This window comes from Passer domesticus, chromosome Z, assembly GCF_036417665.1.
Source record: "Passer domesticus isolate bPasDom1 chromosome Z, bPasDom1.hap1, whole genome shotgun sequence".
Taxonomy (NCBI): domain Eukaryota; kingdom Metazoa; phylum Chordata; class Aves; order Passeriformes; family Passeridae; genus Passer; species Passer domesticus.
In genome coordinates this window covers 682763-694784 of record NC_087512.1, presented here as the reverse complement: position 1 = coordinate 694784, position 12022 = coordinate 682763, and the positions used below count along the sequence as shown (strand labels likewise).

General features: G+C 50.4%; 1 protein-coding gene across 1 annotated transcript; it reads right to left on the bottom strand.

Moving 5' to 3' along the window:
* Nucleotides 1–203: 203 nt before the first annotated feature.
* On the bottom strand, nucleotides 204–5978 carry MEX3C (mex-3 RNA binding family member C). Its single transcript, XM_064402828.1, has 2 exons — nucleotides 5396–5978; nucleotides 204–2506 (listed from the first exon to the last, which is right to left on the bottom strand). The coding sequence occupies exons 1-2, from the start codon at nucleotides 5766–5768 to the stop codon at nucleotides 1344–1346; spliced, it is 1536 nt and encodes a 511-aa protein (XP_064258898.1). The 5' UTR covers nucleotides 5769–5978; the 3' UTR covers nucleotides 204–1343.
* Nucleotides 5979–12022: the final 6044 nt, after the last annotated feature.

Genomic DNA, 12022 nt, shown 5'->3' with positions numbered 1-12022 from the left:
ACACGTCTGTGCTCGGACACGGCTGTGCTCGGACACGGCTGTGCTCGGACACGGCCCTGCTGGGACACGGCCCTGCTGGGACACGGCCCCGCTCGGACACGGCCCTGCCCTCAGGGCAGCTCCCAGACTTGGAATCACAAAATAAAAACCGTTATCTGTAAACTTTTAATACGAAATGTAACTCTTCAAGTGGAAATAAAAAATAAAGTTTTCTGCGTATTTACTAGTTCAACATAGGTGTAATTTCACTTCATCTTTTTTCTTTTTTTTTTTCTGTTATACTGAGAAAAAAACTTTTATCTTGGGAAAATAATGCTTCCAAAACAAAAATAGAAAAAAATCCACCAGAACTCCACTTGGCATATATTCTTTTTTCCTTTCTTTCTTCCTTTCTTCCTTTTTTTCTTTTGGTTTTTCATGTTGTTCTGGTTGCCTGTTTTTGTTGCTTCAACATACGCCAGCACAGATTTGGGAACATACTGAGGATGGAGGAGCTGGAAACATCCACAGGTTGAAATGCAGGAATTCAAGAGACTCTTTTCCTTTTTCTCCTTTAAACCAGTGATTGGAAAGACATTTTTGAAATGAAGCAAACCGACTGCAGGGCCACTGTCACGGAGAAATTAATAACACCACCAGGGCACGCACGCAACTCCCCGACTTTCCTTATCCTTACCAAAAATAAAACATAAATCTATGGTATGTGCAAGACGAAGACTGGACATAACGATGCGTCACATTCTGATCTGCAGACTCGCCAGGAGGTGATTTCGGAACAGCTTGATCGGACAAACGGAATGTCAGCGCCCTCACCGCGGGATCATGGACCTCGGGCGCGCTCCTGGGGCAGGCTCCTGGGGCAGGCTCCTGGGACACGCTTCCCGTGGGAATCACACACCCCGAGGGCCCTGGCTGGGCTGCCTGGGGCTGTTCCTGGCCCTGCCCGTGGCCCGGCCCTGCCGGCGGCTCCCACGGAGCAGTTGTTTGCTGTGCTGGAGGATGAGGCGTGAGTGGACGCAGAGCGCGGAAGAGAAGGAGTTTCCCAAACCTGCTTTGAGCACTGGCAGTGTAGAGAAGGCAGCATTGGAAGTGCGGGTAGCCGAGGGCAGGTGACCCCTGTGGGGCAGCGAGGCTCAGCTGCCAGCAGAGGCCTGGCCACGACAGAGGCCCTGGCAGCGCCCACAGCGTTTGTGTTTCCAGCTGTGTGTGATGGACGAGACCCCGCCGCACGTGGCATCGCATCCCCAGTCGCCCTGTGCTGAACCCCGCTGCCCGCACGGAGCCAGAGCCCGCCCGGCGTGGGTCAGCCGGCAGCGCGGCCGCTCCCGGGCCCGCGGCGCGGCTCAGGAGTGGATGTGGATGGCCTGGGTGACGGCGGCCTGGCACACGGGGCAGGCGGGCGCGTCGCGGGCGCAGATCCGGCCGGCGCACTGCGGGCAGAAGAGGCTGTGGCCGCAGGGCATGAGGGCGGCCGCGGCCTCGCTCTCGAAGCAGAGGACGCAGTCGTGCCTGCGCCGGCACTCGGGGGGCGAGCTGGAGGCGGAGCCGCCGTTGGACGAGGAGTAGCTGTTGGTACCGTTGGAGAAGGCGGGGATGCAGACGGGCAGCCCGGGCGGGGGGCCGCAGCTCGGTGCCTCGCTGCGGGCGCGCCCGGCCGGCGGGAGCTCCAGGCTCTCGGGGAAGGTGGGCGACAGGCGGGGCGTGGGGGGCCGGCTGCCGCGGCACGGCGCCCTGGTGCCAGCCAGCCCGGCCGCGGGCTCATAGGGCGCCCATATGGTCGGGGAGGGCGCGGGCAGGGGCTCGTAGGCGGGCGAGTCCAGCGCCGGCTCCTCCGCGCCCACGGCCGGCAGCGCCTCCCCGATCCAGAAGCCGCCGGCGCCGAAGGGGCTGGTGGGGCTGAAGTCGGCCAGCCGGCTGCCGCCAAAGTAGGAGTCGGTGGAGCCGCTGCCCAGGGAGCTGGAGCTGTCGTGGCGGTAGCTGGAGACCATCCTGGAGCGGGCGCGGGTGCCCGGCCAGGCGCCCTCGAGGCCCACGTCGGTGCCGTTGGCGCGGAAGTCGCTGTGGCGGCCGAGCTGCGGGAAGGCGCCGGTGCGCAGGGCGATGTGCGCCTCGATCTCCTCGCGCGCGCGGTCCACGTTCTCGGGCATGCCCGTCACCTCGAACACGGGCTCCTTGTCGCGGCTGGGCGTCACGATGTACGTGTGCGTCTGCTGCTGGATGCGCTTGATGGTGGCGCCCTTGGGGCCCACCACCAGCCCCACCACGCGGTACGGCACCCGCACCTGCACCGTGGTCTGCCCCGGCAGCGCGGGCGCGCCGCACGGCCCCGCGCCCCTGCCGCGCGACGCCCGGATCAGCGAGAAGTGCTCGGCCGCCGACAGGATCTCCCGCTTGGCCGTGGCCACGTCCTCCTTGCGCCCCGTCACCACGAACACCGGCTCCTCGCCGCGCACCGGCGTCTTGATGTACGTGTTGGTCTTGGCCCGCAGCGCCTTGATCTTGCAGCCTGTGCGGGAAACACAGCGCGTCAGCGGGCGGCCCACGGGAGAGAGCACTGCCTGCCCCATGCCAGAGCCCCACCCCGGGCAGGGACAGCAGCGGGGACAGCTCGGGCTGCAGCTCAGCAGCGCTCCGAGCGAGCTGCCCGCTCGGTGGTGAGTGCCACCACGGTCCCTGCGTGCCAGCCGTGCCTGCAGGGATCCCTGAATTCCCCTCTCTCCTGACCGCGTGTCCCTCGGCTGTGCGAGGCGCTGCAGGAGCCTCTCACACACCGAGCTCTGCTGACACACCAGCCCTGCACCCCGGCCGCCTGGGAGCCGGCAAACATTTCCTGGGAGCAGGGCTGCAGCACAGCCCATGTGCCAGACTCAGAGTCACTCAGCAGCTCGCCCAGAACTCCCTCTGCCCCTGCCAGGAGTGCCACCCAAACCCCCCAGAACTGCCCTCTGCCAGGACTGCCATCCAAACCCCGCTATCCCCTGAGGGATGAGGGCCCCTCTCCAGCCGCCCCAGCACACAAATGGACTGCACACGAGGGGATTCCCTCCTCTCCCGAGGGAATGCTGCCCCAAACAGAAATCAGAACAGTGGAATGTTTCCCTTTGATGTCTAGGGACGGGATGGCAGTCTGTGGGACACAGTGGGCCCTTCCCTGAGGCGCTCCAGGTGCTCAGGTGGGGTGCAGAGAGCCCAGTTTACCCAGCGGAGCACCAGGAGAGCAGGCAGTGTGAAATGAGCAGGCCCGCGGCATTCCCAACACGCCGGGATTCCGCCTGGCTGAGCTGCTGAGCCAGCTGCCAGTGGGGCACAGAGCTGGCACGAGGGGCTCCGGCACGGCTCCCGCAGCCGCTCGCTGCCCTCTGCTCCCGCGGGGCGCCCCAGCCCCGCCGGGCACACGGAGCCGCGTCCCAGGCCAGCCCCGGCTCCCCAGGCCCGGGGACACTCCACAGCAGCAGCGGCACCGGCAGGGGCAGGGCAGGGGCAGGAGCTGGGGCAGGAGCGGGGGCAGGGGCAGCAGCAGGGGCAGGGGCAGGAGCTGGGGCAGGAGCTGGGGCAGGGGCAGGAGTGGGGGCAGGGGCAGGAACAGGAGCAGGAGCTGGGGCAGGAGCAGGGTAGGGGCAGGGGCAGGGGCAGGGGCAGGGGCAGGGGCAGGGGCAGGGGCAGGAGCAGGAGCTGAGGCAGGAGCAGGGCAGGGGCAGGGGCAAGGGCAGGGGCAGGGGCAGGGGCAGGGGCAGGAGCAGGAGCTGGGGCAGGGCAGGAGCAGGGGCAGGGCAGGAGGGGCCGCTCATGGAGGTCCCATCCTGCAGGGCCCCGCAGGCAGGCAGGGAGCGAGCCAGGGCCGGCCCAGCTGGGAAGGAGCAGCAGGAGGAGCAGCAGGAGGAGCAGCAGGAGGAGGAGGAGTTTCATTGTCCCGGGCAGCCCCGGGAGGGCTCGGGCAGGGCCAGGGAGGCACAGGCAGTGCCACAGAGGCAGCGAGTGACTGCAGAACACCACACTGCCTGCCCCAGCCCAGCCCCAGCCCCACTCTCAGCCTCAGCCCCAGCCCTAGCCCCAGGCTCAGGCTCAGCTCCAGCTCCAGGCTCAGCCCCACACGCTGCATCGCCCACTGCTCCCTGCCTGCCCCACAGCGCTGTCTCCATATCTCCGTTGTTATCTCTATCTCCGATTTACTACAAACTCCAGGGTCAGATTCAGAGGATGGAAATGAGGAGCTCACAGCACAGCTCACACACACACAGTGACACAATCCTTCATTGCACACAGATAAGGCGCATTTGGGGACAGACAGACCGGGTTTGGGGACAGACAGGCCGGGTTTAAGGGTTAATTGGGGACAGGAAGGTCCCACCTTGGGGTATGAGGGGACAGGAGGGTCCCCAAAATGGCAGGAAGAGGAGAAGGGATCAGAACCCTCAGGGGGTGAGGATGAGGGGACAGAAAAGGAGGTGAAGATGAAGGTCCCACCTTGGGGTGTGAGGGGACAGAGGGGCCCCATGATGGGAGGAAGAGGAAGAGGAGGGTCCCTCACGGGGAGGAGACACAGGAAGGTCCCACCCAGGTATGAGGGTCCCAAAAATGGCGGGATGAGCTGAAACAGGAGCCAGCCCTGAGGGGGTGAAGATGAGGGTCCCATCCTGGGGTGTGAGGGGACGGAGGGTCCCCAAAATGGCGGGAAGAGGAGAAGCAGGTAAGGAATCTCAGGAGATGAAGATGAGGGTCCCACTCTGGGTATGAGGGTCCCCAAAAATGGCAGGAAGAGCTGAAGCAGGAGTCAGCCCTGAGGGGGTGAAGATGAGGGTCCCATCCTGGGGTGTGAGGGGACGGAGGGTCCCCAAAATGGTGGGGAGAGGAGAAGGGGGTCAGGACCCTCAGGGGGTGAAGATGAGGGTCCCACCTTGGGGTGTGAGGGGACAGGAGGGGCCCCATGATGGGAGGAAGAGGAAGAGGAGGGTCCTCACTGGGAGGAGACACAGGAAGGTCCCACCCAGGTATGAGGGTCCCAAAAATGGCGGGAAGAGCTGAAGCAGTACCCAGCCCTCAGGGGGTGAAGATGAGTGTCCCACCCCAGGTATGAAGGTCCCAAAAATGGCGGGAAGAGCTGAAACAGGAGCCAGCCCTGAGGAGATGAAGATGAGGGTCCCACCCTGGCTCTGAGGGTCCCAAAAAAGGCGGGAAGAGCTGAAGCAGGACCTGACTCTCCGGAGATGAAGATGAGGGTCCCACCCTGGCTCTGAGGGTCCCAAAAAGGCGGGAAGAGCTGAAGCAGGACCTGACCCTCCGGAGATGAAGATGAGGGTCCCACCTTGAGTCTGAAGGTCCCAAAAAAGGCGGGAGAAGCTGAAGCAGGACCTGACCCTCACGGCCCCAAGCGCCGCCATTAGCGCCCCTCACTCACCCTGGCGCCCCACGATCTCGGCCACATGCTCGGAGCTGGGCACGGCCACGCACTCGGTGGTGTTGACGCTTTTCCTTCGGGGCAGCGCCGCCTGCTCGCCTCCCGCAGCCCCGACATCGCCGTAGGTGCGCGGCAGCATCGCCGCCATCATCCCCCGGCCGCCCGCAACATCGAGGCCGCGCGGTAGCAGCGCCGGCAACAACAGCGCGGCTTCCTCGTCCTCATCCTCCCTCAGCTCCGCCTCGCCGCCATCATCCTCCTCCTCCTCCTCCTCCGCGCCGGGCTGCGGGAGGCCGAGTCCTTGCAGGCGCTGCTGGAGGAGCAGCAGCGCCGGCTCGGCGGCCTCGTTGGCCTCGGCGGCTCCGCTCGGCATGGCGCTGGCGGCTACGAGAGCGGAGCCGCCATGGCCGGGGCTGAGCGGCGGGGCCGGGGCTCAGCGCGGCGCGGCGGCCATGGCGGCGGAAGCGGAGGGGGAAGGAGAGGCGTGATTGGCTGAGGAGAGGATGGGGCGGGGTTTTGTGGTGATTGACAGGGCACGCCCCGCGTTTTGAGCGGTTTCATTGGTTGGGTAAAGAGAGGCGGGCTGTCAATCACTCGTAAGCCACGCCCCGAACTCCGTGTGTTCTTATTGGCTGATCAAAGAAGGGGCGTGGCTTTAGAGTGATTGACAGGTGAGGCGTGAGGGAGAAGGACTTTTTTGGGGATTTTAATCCAATTTTCGGGATTTTAATCCAATTTTTGGCATTTTAATCCCGATTTTTTTGGGATTTCTATCATCATCCCTTTCCCAATCCTTATGGCGGTTGGAATCTCAAAAATTTCCATTAATATCTCCCCAAAAATTCCAAAAATTTGGGTTAGAATCCTCAAAAAAGCGGGATTGGAAGACAAAAATCCGGATTTGGATCCCAAAAAAAAAAAATCAGGATGGAAATCCTCAAAAAAATCAGGATTAGATCCTTGAAATTTGGGTTATAATGCCAAAAGTGGCCCAAAAGACCCCAAAAAATCCCAAAGTGATTCAAAAGAGTCCAAAAAGGGACCAAAAGAGACCAAAAAAGGGCCAAAAATGCCCTAAAAATGCACCAAAAATGGTTAAAAAAAAAAAAACAAAAAAAGCCCAAAAATGCCCTTAAAAACACAAAAAAAATGCCCCCAAAATGGCCCAAAAAGTCAAAAAAATTCTCCCCAAAAATTCCCCAGGAATCTCCAAAAATCCCCCAGAAATTCCCCAAAAAATAAGAAAAAATCCAAAAAAAGCTCCCTTAAAAATCCCAAAAAATCCAGCGAAAAATCCCCCCCAAAATCCCCAATATTTTGGGATTCTTTGGGGACTTTATGAGGATTGTTGGGGGTATTTTTTGGAATTTTTTGGAAATTTTTTTTCTTTTTTGGGGATATTTTTTTTTGAGATTTTGGGGGGATTTTTGGGGATTTTTTTAATTTTTAAAATATTTTTGGGGTTTTTTGGGGGTAATTTTTGACATTTTTTAGGGATTTTTGGGGGAAAATTGTGGGATTTTTTGACATATGTTTTGGATTTTTTGGGGATTTTTTGGAGGTTTTTAAATTTTTTTAAATTTTTTGGCGGATTTTTGGGGGGGATTTTTGATTATTTTTCAGGGATTTTTAATTATTTTTTTGAGGACGTTTTGGGAATTTTGGAGGATTTTTTTTTGGGAATTTTTAAAAATATTTTTGAGGATGATTTGGGGAATTTTTTTTTGAATTGAGAATTTTTTGGGGGATTTTTAGGGAGTTTTGGGGGGTTTTTTGGGGCATTTTTTCGACCTTTTTAGGGCATTTTTGGGAGCGTTTTTGGGCTCTTTTTTCCCCTTTTTTGAGGAATTTTTTCCCCCTTTTGGGACAAATTTAGGACATTTTTTATGGAGTTTTTGGGGTTTTTTGGGCCCTTTTGGGGCCCTTTTTGGGGCATTTTTAGGGCAGTTTTTGTGGTATTTTAGGGAATTTTTGGGTCTCCTTTGGGGTGAAAAAAATGGGGAAAAAATTTGGAATAAATAGGGAAAAAATCCCGATTTTTTTCTCCTCCTTTGGATCCATCCCAAAATCCCGGAATTCCCACCGGGATTCCCTAAATGTGGCAGGATTTGAGTAAATTTCCATAAATCTGCATTGATTTACATACATTTGAATTTATTTGCATAAATTGGTGAGAGTGGGGTTTGTTTGGAATGGGAATATTTTGGAGGGGAAAATTGGGGAAAAATTGGGGGAAATTGGGAAAAATTCGGGGAAAAATGGGGGAAATTGAGGAAAAAAATGGGGGGAAAATGGGGAAAAAGCTGGAAAAAATGGGGGAAAATTATGGGGAAAATTAAGTAAAAATGTGGGGTAAATGGGGAAAAATTGGGGGAAAATGAGGAAGAAATGGGGAAAAATTGGGGAAATATAGGGGGGAAATTGCGTAAAAATGGGGGGAAAAAACCTGGAAATTTTGGGACAAAATGAGGGAAAAATGGGGAAAAATTAGGAACAAATGGGGAAAAATTGGGGAAAATTAGGAAAAAATGGGAATAAAATGGGGGAAAATTGAGGAAAAATTGGGGGGAAAATGGGGAATAAAGGGGAATAAAGTGGCAGAAAAATTCAGGGAAAAATAGGGGGAAAGTGGAAGAAAAGGGGGGGAAATCTGGGAAAATTGGGTAAAAACTTAGGGGAAAATGGGGAAAAATGGGGAAAAATAAAGAAAAAATGGGGAAAAACTGGGGGGAAAGTGAGGAAATATTGGGTAAAAATGAGGGGAAAATGGGGAAAAAATGAGAATAAAGTGGGGGAAAATTGAGGAAAAATTGGGGGAAAATTGGGGAATAAAATTGCGGAAAATTGGGGAAAAATTAGGAAAAAATGGGAATAAAATGGGAGAAATTTGAGGAAAAATTGGGGAATAAAGGGGAATAAAATGGCGGAAAATGGGGAAAAATTGAGAAAAAATGGGAAAAAATTGGGAAAAAATAGGAAACATCTAAAACCCTTAAAAACCCCTAAAAATCCCCAAAAAAGTTGATTTATTCCCCTTCCCCCCCCTTTTCCCCTCAGGAACCGCAGGGGGCGCTCGGCAGCCGCTCCCTCCCCCTCCGTTCCCGTTTATTCCCATTTTTACCTCTTTTTTTCCCATTTTTTCCTTTTTTTCCCCTCATTTTCCCCTCAGAATTCCTTGGGATTTCTCGCCTGACTTGCCGCAGATGCTGAAGAGGATTTAGAAGAGAAAAATTCAGTTTTTTGGGGGGGTTTTTTAAAGGGTTTTGGGAGGGTTTTGTTCGCGTGAGGGGAGGGATCTGTCCGTGGTGCCGGAGGGTTGAACGCGCGAGAAAAATCGGATTTTTCACCCCAAAATTCACCGTTTTCACCCCAAAAAAATCCTGATTTTTAAGCCTCAAAGTGCCCACAACCATCTCCCAAAATTGCAGGGATTTAACCCCAAAAAATCCGATTTTTAACCCCCAAATTCCCATTCCTTTGCCCTTCCAGTACCCAAGAAATCCCCATTTTTAACTAAAAAATCACCTTTTTTTTCCCCAAAATCCCGATTTTTAACCCCAAAAATTCAGGGATTCCTCCCTAAAATTTCCTGGATCCATCCCCCAAAATTGCGGGGACTTAACCCCAAAAAACCCGATTTTTAACCCAAAAATCCGGATTTTTTTTTCCCCTTCCAGGACCCATTTTTAACCCCAAAAATTCCCGATTTTACCCCCAATATCGCGATTTTTAACCCCAAAAATTCAGAGATTCATCTCTAAAAATCCCGGACTCCATCCCCAAAATTGCCGTGACTTAACCCCAAAAAATCCAATTTTTAACCCCAAAAATCCCATCATTTTGCCCTTCCAGGACCCAAAACCTCCCCATTTTTAACCCCAAAATTCCCGATTTTTTCCCCAAAATCCCGATTTTTAACCCCAAAATTCCCATGATCCATCCCCCAAAATTGGAGCGTTTAACCCCCAAAAATCCCATTTTTAACCCAAAAAACCCGACTTTTTCCCCTTCCAGGACCCAAAAGTCCCGATTTTTAACCCAAAATTTCCCGGATTTTAACCCAAAAAATCCCAGATTTTAATCCTAAAAATCCCAACATTTTCCCCTTTTCAGACCCAAAAATTCCGATTTTTAACCCCAAAATTCCCATTCTTTTGCCCTTCCAGGACCCAAAAGTCCCGATTTTTAACCCAATATTTACCGGATTATAACCATAAAAAATCCCGATTTTTAGCCCCAAAAATTCAGGGATTTATCCCTAAAAATCCTGGATTCCATCCCCAAAAATTCCAATTTTTAATCCCAAAAATTCCAATTTTTAACCCCAAAATCCCAATTTTTTAAACCAAAATCCCCGATTTTTAACCCAAAAATCCCTGGATCCATCCCCCAAAATTCCCAATTTTTAACCCCAAAAATTTCACTTTTTAACCCCATAAATTCCAAATTTTAACCCAAAAAATCCCAATTTTTTCCCCTTCCAGGACCCCCCCAAAAAAATCCCCATTTTTAACCCCAAAATCCCCGACTTTTCCCCCAAAATTCCCATTTTTTATTCCAAAAATCCCTGGATCCATCCCCTAAAATTAACAATTTTTAACCCCAAAAATTGCAATTTTTAACCCAAAAATCCCGATTTTTTTTTTTCCCCTTCCAGGACCCAAAAAATCCCAATTTTTTAACCCCAAAAATCCCCGATTTTTTTCCCCAAAAATCTCTATTTTTAACCCAAAAATCCCTGGATCCATCCCCCAAAATTCCCAATTTTTAAACCCAAAAATTCCACTTTTTAACCCCAAAAATTCCAAATTTTAACCCAAAAATCCCATATTTTTTTTCCCCTTACAGGACCTAAAAATCGCCATTTTTAACCCCAAATTGCCAATTTTTAACTCCAAAATTCCCAATTTTTCACCCCAAAATTCCAGAGATTTCCCACCAAAATTCCGGGGATTTTGGCGAATTTTTTGTGGATTTTTTGTGAAATTTTTGGGAAATTTTTTTTTTATTTTTTGGGGAATCTTAGATTTTTGGGGAATTTTTAAAGTATTTTTGTTTAATTTTGGGGGGAAATTTTGGGGGATTTTCAGGAAATTTTTTAGGATTTTTTTGGATTTTTGGGGGGAAATTTTTGGGAATTATGGGGGGAATTTTTAAAATTTTTGGGGGATTTTTTGAGGATTTTTTGGGGATTTTTTGGGGATTTTGGGGGGATTTTTTTTTATATTTGGGATATTTTTGGGATTTTTTTGGGACTTTTTTGGATATTTTTAGGATTTTTTGGGGATTTTTGGGGAATTTTTTGGGACTTTTTTTGGATTTTTTTGAAGGATTGTTGGGGAATTTTTTTTTGTTTCTTTTGGGATATTTTTTGTCATTTTTTGGGGACTTTTTTGGATATTTTTGGGAATTTTTGGGGATTTTTTGGGGATACTTTTGGGGATTTTAAAAAATTTTTTGGAAATTTTGTGGATAATTTTTTCGGGAATTTTATTTGGATTTTTGGGATTTTTTGAGGATTTTTTGGGGATTTTTTTATTTTTTTATGGGATTTTTGGGATAATTTTTGGAATTTTGGGGGGATTTTTTGGGGATTTTTAATGGGATTTTTGGGGATTTTTTTGGGGATTTTATGGGATATTTTTTGGGATTTTTGTGGAAATTTTGGGGGGATTTTTTGGGAAATTTTTGGGATTTGGGGGGGATTTTCCGGGGATTTTTTGGGGGATTTTTTTCGGGATTTTTGGGGACTTTTTTGGGATTTTTTTGGGGAATGTTGGAGATTCTTTTGGGATTTTTTGAGGATTTTTTCGGAATTTTTGGGGGTTTTTTTGGGATTTTTCGGGGATTTTTTTGGGGATATTTTTGGGAATTTGGGGGGGGTGGGAATTTTTTGGGGTTTTTTGGGATTTTTTGGGCGATTTTTTGGGGAATTTTTGGGATATTTTTGGGACTTTTCTGTGATTTTTTGGGGGGAATTTTTTTGGTCTTTTTGGGGATTTTTTTGGGCGGAGATTTTTTTGGGGAATTTTTTGGTTTTTGGTGGGATTTTTTGGGACTTTTTTGGGACTTTTTGGATTTTTTTGGGATTTTTTGGGATTTTTTTTATTTTTGGGGGATTTTTTTGGGAATGTTTTTGGGATTTTTTGGGGAATTTTGGGGGTTTTTTGGGGAATTTTGGGGATTTTTTTTAATATTTGGAATTTTTTGGGAATTTTTTTGGAATTTTTGGGGATTTTTTTGGGATATTTTTTGAGATTTTTGGGGAATTTTTGGGGAATTTTTTTTTATATTTGGGATTTTTTTGGGAATTTTTTTGGTCTTTTTTGGGATTTTTTTGGAATATTTTTGAGATATATTTGGGATCTTTTAGGGATATTTTTGGGGAATTTTTGGGGATTTTTTTGCTATATTTTTGGGATAATTTTTTGATATTTTTGGGACTTTTTTTGGAACTTTTTTGGGAGATTTTGGGGGGAATTTTCTGGGTATTTTTTGGAATTTTTGGGGGATTTTTTTGATATTTTGGGGATTTTTTTTGGATATTTTTTGGGATTTTTTTGGAATCTATTGGGGATTTTTTTTCTATTTTATTGGAAATTTTGGGGAATTTTTGTGGGATTTTTT

Bases quoted from the DNA above. Each gene is read 5' to 3' on its own strand.
- MEX3C (XM_064402828.1), bottom strand. From the start codon at position 5,768: ATGCCGAGCGGAGCCGCCGAGGCCAACGAGGCCGCCGAGCCGGCGCTG. The intron at 2,507-5,395 runs GTGAGTGAGGGG...TTTCCCGCACAG, and splicing joins CGAGATCGTGGGGCGCCAGG to GCTGCAAGATCAAGGCGCTG.